General features: G+C 37.1%; 1 protein-coding gene across 2 annotated transcripts; it reads right to left on the bottom strand.

Annotated features, from left to right (window-relative positions):
• Positions 1-4,163: 4,163 nt before the first annotated feature.
• Positions 4,164-14,759, bottom strand: LOC117339260 (sphingolipid delta(4)-desaturase/C4-monooxygenase DES2-like). 2 transcript variants are annotated; one of them, XM_033900743.1, is made up of 2 exons: positions 14,328-14,402; positions 4,164-5,703 (listed from the first exon to the last, which is right to left on the bottom strand). In XM_033900743.1, exon 2 carries the CDS (start codon positions 5,691-5,693, stop codon positions 4,647-4,649), a length of 1,047 nt encoding a protein of 348 aa, XP_033756634.1. In that variant the 5' UTR covers positions 5,694-5,703; positions 14,328-14,402; the 3' UTR covers positions 4,164-4,646. The 2 variants fall into 2 exon arrangements, with proteins under 2 accessions (XP_033756634.1, XP_033756633.1); XM_033900742.1 differs by lacking the exon at positions 14,328-14,402 and adding an exon at positions 14,631-14,759 and having other exon boundaries at positions 4,165-5,703.
• Between the last annotated feature and the right edge of the window lie 398 nt (positions 14,760-15,157).

Here is a 15,157-nt window from a genome sequence, read left to right as displayed (position 1 = left end):
ACTGACCGAAGTCTACATTTACTGACTCCCGAGTCAATTACTGACTGTGAAGTCTACATTTACTGACTCCCGAGTCAGTTACTGATTGTGAAGTCTATATTTACTGACTCCCGAGTCAATTACTCACTGTGAAATCTACATTTACTGACTCCCGAGTCAATTACTGACTGTGAAGTCTACATTTACTGACTCCCGCGTCAATTACTGACTGTGAAGTCTACATTTACCGACTCCCGAGTCAGTTACTGATTGTGAAGTCTACATTTACTGACTCCCGAGTCAATTACTGATTGTGAAGTCTATATTTACTGACTCCCGAGTCAATTGCTGACTGTGAAGTCTACATTTACTGACTCCCGAGTCAATTACTGACTGTGAAGTCTACATTTACTGACTCCCGAGTCAATTACTGACTGAAGTCTACATTTACTGACTCCCGAGTCAATTACTGACTGAAATCTACATTTACTGACTCCCGAGGCAATTACTGACTGAAGTCTACATTTACTGACTCCCGAGTCAATTACTGACTGAAGTCTACATTTACTGACTCCCGAGTCAATTACTGACTGTGAAGTCTACATTTACTGACTCCCGAGTCAGTTACTGACTGTGAAATCTACATTTACTGACTCCCGAGTCAATTACTGACTGTGAAGTCTACATTTACTGACTCCCGAGTCAATTACTGATTGTGAAATCTACATTTACTGACTCCCGAGTCAATTACTGACTGAAGTCTACATTTACTGACTCCCGCGTCAATTACTGACTGTGAAGTCTACATTTACCGACTCCCGAGTCAGTTACTGATTGTGAAGTCTACATTTACTGACTCCCGAGTCAATTACTGATTGTGAAGTCTATATTTACTGACTCCCGAGTCAATTACTGACTGTGAAGTCTACATTTACTGACTCCCGCGTCAATTACTGACTGTGAAGTCTACATTTACTGACTCCCGCGTCAATTACTGACTGTGAAGTCTACATTTACTGACTCCCGAGTCAATTACTGACTGTGAAATCTACATTTACTGACTCCCGAGTCAATTACTGACGGTGAAGTCTACATTTACTGACTGCCGAGTCAATTTCTGACTGTGAAGTCTACATTTACTGACTCCCGAGTCAATTACTGACTGTGAAGTCTACATTTACTGACTCCCGCGTCAATTACTGACTGTGAAGTCTACATTTACTGACTCCCGAGTCAATTACTGACTGTGAAATCTACATTTACTGACTCCCGAGTCAATTACTGACTGAAGTCTACATTTACTGACTCCCGAGTCAATTTCTGACTGAAGTCTACATTTACTGACTCCCGAGTCAATTACTGACTGTGAAATCTACATTTACTGACTCCCGAGTCAATTACTGAGTGAAATCTACATTTACTGACTCCCGAGTCAATTTCTGACTGTGAAGTCTATATTTACTGACTCCCGAGTCAATAACTGACTGTGAAATCTACATTTACTGACTCCCGAGTCAATTACTGGCTGTGAAATCTACATTTACTGACTCCCGAGTCAATTACTGACTGTGAAGTCTACATTTACTGACTCCCGAGTCAGTTACTGACTGTGAAGTCTACATTTACTGACTCCCGAGTCAATTACTGACTGTGAAGTGTACATTTACTGACTCCCGAGTCAATTACTGATTGTGAAGTCTACATTTACTGACTTCCGAGTCAATTATTGACTGTGAAATCGACATTTACTGACTCCCGTGTCAATTACTGACAGTGAAATCTACATTTACTGACTCCCGTGTCAATTACTGACTGTCAACCGATGTACTTAGGTAGAAACCACAACCTACTCTTTTCGACCCATATGGACGAAATCATCTCAGATCTAGAAATGTTTCAGCTGTTGGTTCTTGGTGTGTACTGGGTCCGTTCTCTCACGTTTTATGTTTGTTTAATGATATTGGATGCTCTGTTTCCCTTTTGACCTCAGCCATCTGTTTAATTTGTTGATTGAAATGACGCGTTAAGTATTTTCATCATTTCCTCAAATGTTGTCTTTGATAGTCGGGATAAATCAAACATTTTTATTGGTTTCCGCAAAATCGCAAAAAAAAAGTACTCGACAAAATTCAGAAAATGTACATGTTTATTGACATCAATTACATTTCCAATCGAACTGGAAATTATTCATCTTTTGATATACATACCAAAAAAAATCATATTTGAACTTAATCATGAACATATTAATAGTTCTATAAACGTTTTAGCACAAGTTTAGGGATACGCAAAAAGTAAAGCTCGCTGATGGAAGCCAAAAAAAGGACTGCTAAAAAATTATACCTAAAATAATATACTTGTGATACACGATTCTTACATATCCATTTTTGGCTTAAATAAAGAAGTACTAACAGTAGAATACTAGAACAGTGTCATACAAGAAAATGTATGAACCTTTTATCTTAAGAAAACGGTGGAATCCCGTCGTAAAATTGCCATGTACGCGACGGGTACCAATAGGCAAATCCATAAATATATTTTAATAAAAAACAAAATATGTCATATCCTGAATAACGAATTCAATACAACATTGTAAATCCGCAAAACAATGAACATTGTGTGGTATAATGATAAGATAAGGAAAATTACGTATGAAATACCACTGTATATATTTCTAGAGTGTAAATATAATCGTGATATTGTAACAATGCTATATATAGTTCAAACTATCAATCATAATTTCAAATGTTACCATAGAAAAAAATCATATTATAGCGAGAAGCATTTTGTTGATGTTTTATTGTCGCAAAATGTGAATAATCAAAATTATATATTTTTTTTTTAAACAATTAAAAACTTTATTATGTGAATCTGTAATATTGAAATAATATTGTTTCAAAATCATTCCTACTTTTTGTATTGAATTATGAAATAAAACAACATTTTATTTATAAAGATATGTATCAAATGGTTTCTTTATTTAAAATGAGTATCCTATTTATGCTTTTTGTAATGCTCACATGCGTCACTGTTTGAAATTAATTTACCATAATCGTTACTAATCAATATCAAAGTAATTTTGCAACATATTTCCAATGTAGAGAAGCAAGCATTTTCAGAAGCATTATCAAGCGGGATCACAAATATTTCCTTTATTTTCCTTAAAGGGACATTCCGTCGTTTGAATAAAGTTTAGGTCGTCAAAATTAAACTTACTGGAAAATATGTATTTTTTTCCAAGTAGTAAAACTTATAGTCTTAACATTAATAAGGAAATTTTACTCTCAAGATGAACCAAAATTCTTTCGAGTATCAAATCCTGAAAATTCTTAATTCGACCCGAAGTATCACTAATTACCATAAAGACATACGGTATTTGTATACAATACGCCCTTTTTTCCTGTACATTTCGGCGTTAATTTCATTACTTGTAGGCACAAACACTCATATAATCATCGTTCGGATATAGGTTTTATCAATAGAAATTTTAGAAATGTTTCTGATGTCTGAACAAAGGAATGTCCCTTTAAGATGTAACTTCGCCAAATAAAGAGTATACGTCACTGCTGGTGCCCGTATGAACTATTTTTGAGAAATCAACAGAAAAATAACAAAGTATATTAGAGAGTGTTATCTTTAAAAGATGTAAACCTTTTTACAACAATTACGACACAAGTTATACCAACTTAATTAACGTGAATGTTTTTACTGTGAGCGAAAACCAGAGTACGTGAAAAAGCACCTATAGGTTAATGGCGAGTGTTTCATCACTAAGCCACCCGGCCATATGATGTAATATTTCAATTTCTACTCAAGTTGGACTCAATGAAACTACCAAACTTAATTTGTTTCATTTGCTCATGAATTTGACCAGATTAACACTGATCAGTGCGTATGAATACATGGTTAAAATCCTTCCGCGGAACGATTTCACTTTTTTACGTTGTTGTTATAAACATGGAATAATTATTAAAATTATCAAATTTATAATGTATTCTTGTATTTTATGAAAGACCATATATGCTAGATACTTCTATTTTGACAAAATAATGCTGTTTTTAATCCTAACATTGCGGACTATTTTACTCGACCGACTAGACATGCACAATCCGGAACTCCTCGGGCTTTTCCGCATTTGGACTTGCACAAGCTTCGAGACATTAATATCTAGACCGACTTTTTTATTTAAAAAATTTAAAAAATTTAAAAATTTAATGGGGTCATGAATTGAGTTGCTCTTGAGACAAATTCAACATGAACTGCTTCGCAGTTCATTAAATTTGTGGATACATTGCGTCTTTAACTATTTCACTCATACATATATATTTCACACCTTGGTATAATAACATTGATCATGCAGACAGACTCGCATATCAATTAATACACAATCATTGCTTTTTGGTGGAATAAGTACCTGGTTTTATTACACGAGAAAAAATATCGGCAGAGTACTTTTACTGTCATCCTCGAAGATGTTTCACCTTCTAAAATCAAGCTAGCTATGTAGTAATGTAATATATTGGAACATATCTAGCTGCAAGTAAAATATTTTGTATATATCTACAAATACACAAAAAGAAAAAAATAAATTAAGATCTAAAAAACAGTATTGAACTGAAAATTAACAAGAAATAATATAATAAATAAGTTAACAATTATTATGCAAGAACTTAATCCTCCTTTTGACGGGTCACGTGACCGTTGCTTTGACCGTTCATCTTAATGTCCTCTTTCCGGTAGCCGACACTTCTGGCTTGTGGGCCTGATCTTTTGTCAAAGATAAAGTCCCAAACGACCTTGACCCATGACGTATGGTAAGGGTAATCGTAATATTCGGGTGCGATCTTTTTCAGTTCCGGAAGCTTGTTATAAGGGATGTAGGGAAAGTCATGGTGTTCAATGTGATACCCGACATTGAACAACACGAAATTCAGAGGGCCATAATATGACGTCGTTCCCTGAGTTTCGTTATTGTTGAAGAGGTAATGTTCGGAAATAAAATGGCCGGCAAGAGGATGGAACCCGAGCGCCATCAATGTCCCCAACAGAAGATACACAATAGATTTGACCCCAAAGGTCATCACTATGATCACGTTGAAGGTCATCTGAACAATGGTGTTGATGATTTCCCAGCCTGTGATTGGCTTAGGGCTCTTGTAGAATGGACGAATGGCGTGGATGATTGGATGAACCATAAGCCAGAATATTTTAGTAATTGGATGACGGAACAAATAACTTTCAAGTCGTGTTGGGATATCCACATCCTTGTTTTCCTCGCCAAGGTAACGATGATGGTCTGCGTGGTACTTCCGGTAGCTGATCGCCATAGGGGCCACAATTGGGAGGTTACACCATAGACTCAACATCCTGTTTAATTTAGGATGGCTATGTCCGAAAGCTAAATTATGACCTATTTCGTGAATAGCACTTCCTAGAGAGTGATTGAGAACTCCACCAAAGCAGTATGCTAAGACAGCTATTGTTACCCAGGATGCATCCCGGACCATCCACGCAGCCACAATCTGTACCAGCACTTCAGCTGTCACGATGTACGCGATTTTAGGATCATATCCCATCAGCTTTTTAATTTGTGGATATTTTTTCAGGATTTCCTGTCGTCGTGGAGAATGTGGCTCCTCTGTGTAAACCCATTCTTCTTCATCAGTTGTCATGCGCAGTCCTAGGCTGCCAAACTTGGTCAGCCACTGTATAGCCATTGTATTGTATCTACAATATAAATAACATACCGATATAATATACGACACCAGATCTTATCAATACCGTCAAGAATGTGTCTAACAAAGTTTGCTTAATACGAAACATACAGGTGTATAGCCCGAGTTTCCTCTGGCCCTGACACCATGTCTGGTGTAGGGCCAGAGCGCACTACTTTATCCGACACCGCTTTGTGTCGCTAAGAATTTGGTGCAAATACAATAAAATCGGGTGTGACATAACACCTACCTTACATATATGGATAAATGATATATTTATCTACCCCATAACACCCATTTAGTCCCGTCTAGGTGTTTTATTCCGTCCGTATAGACCCTCGCTTTAGGCTTGTCAAAATTTCAAATAATAAATATCTCATTTATCCATATAGGTAAGGTAGGTGTTATGTCACACCCGATTTTATTGTATTTGCATCAAATTCTTAGCGACACCAAACGGTGTCTGATAATTCCACGTTTTGCCAGGGCCAGAGGAAACTCGGGCTAGCAGGTGTAGTGGATAGGGTCGTGAAATCATGGCTCGTTAGTTTACAACTTCTCAAATACGTCCGTCTATGAATTTGATATTGTTCCTGGTGACGTGACTATCAATATCCCATAGATTTTTTTATGGAAAATCCTCAGTTCCTGACTCATTTTGCATTCAAGTATGTAACCCAAACCGGTAGAACGTGTCTCTTTAAACAAAGATTGATATTGTCCTCGTCAAGGAATTTGCTTCCACATTATGAACAAGATGTGTTACATAATTTCAACGAGTTAAACATAGAATGTGTTGTATCCTTGTGTTATAAACAGGTTGTGTTGTATATCCGTGTTATAAACAGGTTGTGTTGTATCCCCGTGATATAAACAGGTTGTGTTGTATCCCCGTGTTATAAACAGGTTGTGTTGTATCCCCGTGTTATAAACAGGTTGTGTTGTATATCCGTGTTATAAACAGGTTGTGTTGTATCCCCGTGATATAAACAGGTTGTGTTGTATCCCCGTGTTATAAACAGGTTGTGTTGTATCCCCGTGCTATAAACAGGTTGTGTTGTATCCCCGTGTTATAAACAGGTTGTGTTGTATCCCCGTGTTATAAACAGGTTGTGTTGTATCTCCGTGTTATAAACAGGTTATGTTGTATCCCCGTGTTATTAACAGGTTGTGTTATAAACAGGTTGTGTTATATCCCCGTGTTATAAACAGGTTGTGTTGTATCTCCGTGTTATAAACAGGTTGTGTTGTATCTCCGTGTTATAAACAGGTTGTGTTGTATCTCCGTGTTATAAACAGGTTGTGTTGTATCTCCGTGTTATAAACAGGTTGTGTTGTATCTCCGTGTTATAAACAGGTTGTGTTGTATCTCCGTGTTATAAACAGGTTGTGTTGTATCTCCGTGTTATAAACAGGTTGTGTTGTATCTCCGTGTTATAAACAGGTTGTGTTATATCTCCGTGTTATAAACAGGTTGTGTTGTATCTCCGTGTTATAAACAGGTTGTGTTGTATCTCCGTGTTATAAACAGGTTGTGTTGTATCTCCGTGTTATAAACAGGTTGTGTTGTATCCCCGTGTTATAAACAGGTTGTGTTGTATCTCCGTGTTATAAACAGGTTGTGTTGTATCTCCGTGTTATAAACAGGTTGTGTTGTATCTCCGTGTTATAAACAGGTTGTGTTGTATCTCCGTGTTATAAACAGGTTGTGTTGTATCTCCGTGTTATAAACAGGTTGTGTTGTATCCCCGTGTTATAAACAGGTTGTGTTGTATCCCCGTGTTATAAACAGGTTGTGTTGTATCCCGTGTTATAAACAGGTTGTGTTGTATCCCCGTGTTATAAACAGGTTGTGTTGTATCCCCGTGTTATAAACAGGTTGTGTTGTATATCCGTGTTATAAACAGGTTGTGTTGTATCTCCGTGTTATAAACAGGTTGTGTTGTATCCCCGTGTTATAAACAGGTTGTGTTGTATCTCCGTGTTATAAACAGGTTGCGTTGTATCTCCGTGTTATAAACAGGTTGTGTTGTATCCCCGTGTTATAAACAGGTTGTGTTGTATCCCCGTGTTATAAACAGGTTGTGTTGTATCCCCGTGTTATAAACAGGTTGTGTTGTATCTCCGTGTTATAAACAGGTTGTGTTGTATCCCCGTGTTATAAACAGGTTGTGTTGTATCCCCGTGTTATAAACAGGTTGTGTTGTATCTCTGTGTTATAAACAGGTTGTGTTGTATCCCCGTGTTATAAACAGGTTGTGTTGTATCCCCGTGTTATTAACAGGTTGTGTTGTATATCCGAGTTACAAACAGGTTGTGTTATATCTCCGTGTTATAAACAGGTTGTGTTGTATCTCTGTGTTATAAACAGGTTGTGTTGTATCTCTGTGTTATTAACAGGTTGTGTTTTATCCCCGTGTTATTAACAGGTTGTGTTGTATCTCCGTGTTATCAACAGATTGTGTTGTATATCCGTGCTACAAATAGGTTGTGTTGTATATCCGTGTTATAAACAGGTTGTGTTGTATCCCCGTGATATCAACAGGTTGTGTTGCATCCCCGTGTTATAAACAGGTTGTGTTGTATCTCTGTGTTATAAACAGGTTGTGTTGTATCCCCGTGTTATAAACAGGTTGTGTTGTATCCCCGTGTTATTAACAGGTTGTGTTGTATATCCGTGTTACAAACAGGTTGTGTTATATCTCCGTGTTATAAACAGGTTGTGTTGTATCTCCGTGTTATAAACAGGTTGTGTTGTATCTCCGTGTTATAAACAGGTTGTGTTGTATCCCCGTGTTATAAACAGGTTGTGTTGTATCCCGTGTTATAAACAGGTTGTGTTGTATCTCCGTGTTATAAACAGGTTGTGTTGTATCCCGTGTTATAAACAGGTTGTGTTGTATCTCCGTGTTATAAACAGGTTGTGTTGTATCTCCGTGTTATAAACAGGTTGTGTTGTATCCCGTGTTATAAACAGGTTGTGTTGTATCCCGTGTTATAAACAGGTTGTGTTGTATCCCGTGTTATAAACAGGTTGTGTTGTATCTCCGTGTTATAAACAGGTTGTGTTGTATCTCCGTGTTATAAACAGGTTGTGTTGTATCTCCGTGTTATAAACAGGTTGTGTTGTATCCCCGTGTTATAAACAGGTTGTGTTGTATCCCCGTGTTATAAACAGGTTGTGTTGTATCTCCGTGTTATAAACAGGTTGTGTTGTATCCCCGTGTTATAAACAGGTTGTGTTGTATCCTCGTGTTATAAACAGGTTGTGTTGTATCTCCGTGTTATAAACAGGTTGTGTTGTATCCCCGTGTTATTAACAGGTTGTGTTGTATCTCCGTGTTATAAACAGATTGTGTTGTATATCCGTGTTACATACAGGTTGTGTTATATCTCCGTGTTATAAACAGGTTGTGTTGTATCTCTGTGTTATAAACAGGTTGTGTTGTATCTCTGTGTTATAAACAGGTTGTGTTGTATCCCCGTGTTATAAACAAGTTGTGTTGTATCACGTGTTATAAACAGGTTGTGTTGTATCCCCGTGTTATAAACAGGTTGTGTTGTATCACGTGTTATAAATAGGTTGTGTGGTATCCCCGTGTTATAAACAGGTTGTGTTGTATCACGTGTTATAAACAGGTTGTGTGGTATCCCCGTGTTATAAACAGGTTGTGTTGTATCACGTGTTATAAATAGGTTGTGTGGTACCCCTGTGTTATAAACAGAGTGTGTTGTATCCCCGTGTTATAAACAGTGTGTTGTATCTCCGGGTTATAAACAGGTTGTGTTGTATCCCCGTGTTATAAACAGTGTGTTGTATCCCCGTGTTATAAACAGGTTGTGTTGTATCCCCGTGTTATAAACAGGTTGTGTTGTATCCCCGTGTTATAAACAGGTTGTGTTGTATCCCCGTGTTATAAACAGGTTGTGTCGTATCCCCGTGTTATAAACAGGTTGTGTTGTATATCCGTGTTATAAACAGGTTGTGTTTTATCTCCGTGTTATTAACAGGTTGTGTTGTATCTCCGTGTTATAAACAGGTTGTGTTGTATCTCTGTGTTATTAACAGGTTGTGTTGTATATCCGTGTTATAAACAGGTTGTGTTGTATCCTCGTGTTATAAACAGGTTGTGTTGTATCTCCGTGTTATTAACAGGTTGTGTTGTATATCCGTGTTATAAACAGGTTGTGTTATATCTCTGTGTTATAAACAGGTTGTGTTGTATCCCCGTGTTATAAACAGGTTGTGTTGTATCTCCGTGTTATAAACAGGTTGTGTTGTATCCCCGTGTTATCAACAGGTTGTGTTATATCTCCGTGTTATAAACAGGTTGTGTTGTATCCCCGTGTTATAAACAGGTTGTGTTATATCTCCGTGTTATAAACAGGTTGTGTCGTATCACGTGTTATAAACAGGTTGTGTTGTATCCCCGTGTTATAAACAGGTTGTGTTGTATCTCCGTGTTATAAACAGGTTGTGTTGTATCTCCGTGTTATAAACAGGTTGTGTTGTATCTCCGTGTTATAAACAGGTTGTGTTGTATCTCCGTGTTATAAACAGGTTGTGTTGTATCTCCGTGTTATAACAGGTTGTGTTGTATCCCCGTGTTATAAACAGGTTGTGTCGTATCTCCGTGTTATCAACAGGTTGTGTTGTATCCCCGTGTTATCAACAGGTTGTGTTGTATCCCCGTGTTATAAACAGGTTGTGTTGTTTCCCCGTGTTATAAACAGGTTGTGTTGTATCCCCGTGTTATAAACAGGTTGTGTTGTATATCCGTGTTATTAACAGGTTGTGTTGTATCTCCGTGTTATAAACAGGTTGTGTTGTATCTCGGTGTTATAAACAGGTTGTGTTGTATCTCCGTGTTATAAACAGGTTGTGTTGTATCTCCGTGTTATAAACAGGATTGTGTTGTATCCCCGTGTTATAAACAGGTTGTGTTGTATCCCCGTGTTATAAACAGGTTGTGTTGTATCTCCGTGTTATAAACAGGTTGTGTTGTATCCCCATGTTATCAACAGGTTGTGTTGTATCTCCGTGTTATAAACAGGTTGTGTTGTATCACGTGTTATAAACAGGTTGTGTTGTATCTCCGTGTTATAAACAGGTTGTGTTGTATCTCCGTGTTATCAACAGGTTATGTTGTATCCCCGTGATATCAACAGGTTATGTTGTATCCCCGTGTTATAAACAGGTTGTGTTGTATCCCCGTGTTATAAACAGGTTGTGTTGTATCTCCCGTGTTATAACAGGTTGTGTTGTATCTCCGTGTTATAAACAGGTTGTGTTGTATCTCCGTGTTATAAACAGGTTGTGTTGTATCTCCGTGTTATAAACAGGTTGTGTTGTATCCCGTGTTATAAACAGGTTGTGTTGTATCCCGTGTTATAAACAGGTTGTGTTGTATCTCCGTGTTATAAACAGGTTGTGTTTGTATCCCCGTGTTATAAACAGGTTGTGTTGTATCTCCGTGTTATAAACAGGTTGTGTTGTATCTCCGTGTTATAAACAGGTTGTGTTGTATCTCCGTGTTATAAACAGGTTGTGTTGTATCCCCGTGTTATAAACAGGTTGTGTTGTATCTCCGTGTTATAAACAGGTTGTGTTGTATCCCGTGTTATAAACAGGTTGTGTTGTATTCCGTGTTATAAACAGGTTGTGTTGTATCACGTGTTATAAACAGGTTGTGTTGTATCACGTGTTATAAACAGGTTGTGTTATATCTCCGTGTTATAAACAGGTTGTGTTGTATCCCGTGTTATAACAGGTTGTGTTGTATCTCCGTGTTATAAACAGGATGTGTTGTATCTCCGTGTTATAAACAGGTTGTGTTGTATCACGTGTTATAAACAGGTTGTGTTGTATCTCCGTGTTATAAACAGGTTGTGTTGTATCTCCGTGTGTTATAAACAGATTATGTTGTATCTCCGTGTTATAAACAGGTTGTGTTGTATCCCGTGTTATAAACAGGTTGTGTTGTATCTCCCGTGTTATAAACAGGTTGTGTTGTATCTCCGTGTTATAAACAGGTTGTGTTGTATCTCCGTGTTATAAACAGGTTGTGTTGTATCCCCGTGTTATAAACAGGTTGTGTTGTATCCCCGTGTTATAAACAGGTTGTGTTGTATCACGTGTTATCAACAGGTTGTGTTGTATCCCCGTGTTATAAACAGGTTGTGTTGTATCTCCGTGTTATAAACAGGTTGTGTTGTATCCCCGTGTTATAAACAGGTTGTGTTATATCTCCGTGTTAACAGGTTGTGTTGTATCCCCGTGTTATAAACAGGTTGTGTTGTATCCCCGTGTTATAAACAGGTTGTGTTGTATCCTCGTGTTATAAACAGGTTGTGTTATATCTCCGTGTTATAAACAGGTTGTGTTGTATCCTCGTGTTATAAACAGGTTGTGTTGTATCTCTGTGTTATTAACAGGTTGTGTTGTATCCCCGTGTTATAAACAGATTGTGTTGTATCACGTGTTATAAACATATTGTGTTGTATCCCCGTGTTATAAACAGGTTGTGTTGTATCCTCGTGTTATAAACAGGTTGTGTTGTATCTCCGTGTTATAAACAGGTTGTGTTGTATCCTCGTGTTATAAACAGGTTGTGTTGTATCTCTGTGTTATTAACAGGTTGTGTTGTATCCCCGTGTTATAAACAGATTGTGTTGTATCACGTGTTATAAACATATTGTGTTGTATCCCCGTGTTATAAACAGGTTGTGTTGTATCCTCGTGTTATAAACAGGTTATGTTGTATCTCCGTGTTATAAACAGGTTGTGTTGTATCCTCGTGTTATAAACAGGTTGTGTTGTATCTGTGTTATTAACAGGTTGTGTTGTATCTCTGTGTTATAAACAGGTTGTGTTGTATCCCCGTGTTATAAACAGGTTGTGTTGTATCTCCGTGTTATAAACAGGTTGTGTTGTATCTCCTTGTTATAAACAGGTTGTGTTGTATCCCCGTGTTATAAACAGGTTGTGTTATATCTCCGTGTTATAAACAGGTTGTGTTATAAACAGGTTGTGTTATATCTCCGTGTTATAAACAGGTTGTGCTGTATCCCCGTGTTATAAACAGGTTGTGTTATATCTCCGTGTCAAAACAAAATGTGTTGCATTATTTAACCGTATCATAAACATCTCTTATTCATATCTCTGGATTGCAATATTTACATTCGTTTAAATGACTGTAATATTGTCATTTCTTTTATCAAAACATAGCGTGCAACTGTTGTTAGATGTACGAGATCAAATGCAAAATCATTAAAAAATTTCACAAGTAAATTGGATATTTTTCTAAACAAATATGTAACACACTTGATCAACATTGCTGTATAGAAATGTCGGCAACGTATCGCCGCCATTCAGGCATTCCTACCAACTGTATAGAAAAATGCCGTGGCGACAAGTAAATTATTGACTTATACATTTTACGAATGACGTACAACTATTGATGAAAATTACATCTCATTATATAACAACAGACCGATAGACTAATGGTTTTAAACAGTATGGCATTTTTTCATAAGATAATCTGTTTATTACTACAACATTAAATTAGTTTATAATTAAATCCCTCTAACAAGTAAACTATACACAGTACTTGTTCAGGCTTGGTATATTTTGTTGAGAAACAAACACAGCTTTTAACATACAATATTTATATCATATCGAAATATAGTTTTCAGTTTGAAAAGTCACTTCATAATCTCGATAAGGACACCTAATTGAAGCAGTGGAAACCGGATATGACGTATTTACTTACAACAATATACCGCGCACGTGTCTCCAGCCATAATCGAATATCTTTAGTGTACACACACAGCGAGTGTACATACGTCAGATGTCGCAATACGTAAAAAGGGTCTCATTGTCACGAGCTTATAAGATCATGACCAGTTTATCACATGACCAACATAGAATAAAATTAAACTGGACCTTGTTACAAAATACGGACATTGAAATAAAATAGGATATTAAAATATGAAGAGAAATGGACAACGGGCCCATCAATCAATTTGACTTATACAACAAACAGTTCTCGTTTCAATTGAAGAAAATAAGCATTTGATTTCTTACGTTTTTTTAGTTATGCACATGTTATGCCGTTTATATTCAAATATTATAAGTAATATGAAAATATACACGTAATTCATAGATTTCTCTATTTTCATTATTGACACAAATACTCAACTATTATCAATAACTGTTCAGCAACCTTAAAATATGACTACTTTCAATGTGATAACAAAAATTTAAAATAAGATGAAAATATAAGCGTCAATTGCGAAAATTTATGACAAGATACTTCATAGATACCTACATACCTACATATAATGCACACACGTTGGTCGAATGCCTCACCCGCACGATATGGTGTAAATCTATATTAGCTGTTGGTTAAGGCGGGTTTTGTCCTTATGTAAGCTTTTTCACCTGCGTCCTATTTAATGACATTTACCGGATATGCTAAATCGGTAATGATGGAGAAACCACAGTATCTGTATTGAGAAGATTTAGATATGTTATATATATGACGGTATTGTTCTTATGTAAGCCAATCTACCGGTGTCCCACTTCATGACATTTACCGGACATGCTAAATCGATATTGATGGAGGAACTACAAACCTGTTATGGAGAAAGTGTGGTTAAACATTCACCGATTTCCACAACAGCGTTCCTAAGGTTACGTGGAAAACAGCACATATTACATTGTATTACCAGCCACCCGCTTATAGATAGAACACACCGCCGGCCGATTCATCGCGGTCCAAACTTTCACATCCCAATACTACAGATCCTTTGCACTTGTGATGTTCATAATTATACAAAATCAATTATGGATCAGCGTCCGTGTAAACAGTAAATCTATAAACATTTCCTATGTTAATAGTGGTCAGAAATACATGTAAATCACGTTAAAACACTTACCCCTTTCTTCTTGCCACGCTGATACTACACGGTTCACGATCCGGTACGTATTCACGCTTCGTCTGTGTTTATTTTGGATACCCTGTGTTCCAGCCGAGGTGAAGGCGTCGCGGGCGTGGACACGCTATATACGGGTATAGAAATACTCTCCACTAGTTGGACAGTCACACACACCCGACTTTGAACTGTCCTACCTGTACGGTTCCATTCGATTGGCGGCCGGCATTGATTTCCTAACTAGATCGTTTCAAGCATACTGGACTTCACAGTTAGCAGCGATTTTATTCTCTCTGTATCAAAAAAACGTGTCACAGAGGTGAAATATCTGTATATGTATAAATTTATGGACTATCTCTATGGATATAGGTATAGATTATATGGATATATGTTTAGTGTCTGTATATGGATATATGTATAAACAACCTCTATGGATATAGGTATAGACCATCTCTATGGATATAGGTATAGACGATCTCTATGGATGTAGGTATAGACGATCTCTATGGATGTAGGAATAGACGATCTCT

This window comes from Pecten maximus, chromosome 12, assembly GCF_902652985.1.
Source record: "Pecten maximus chromosome 12, xPecMax1.1, whole genome shotgun sequence".
Classification (NCBI taxonomy): Eukaryota; Metazoa; Mollusca; class Bivalvia; order Pectinida; family Pectinidae; genus Pecten; species Pecten maximus.
The sequence above is the reverse complement of the archived record's forward strand: the minus strand, read 5'-3'. Positions and strand labels throughout refer to the sequence as shown.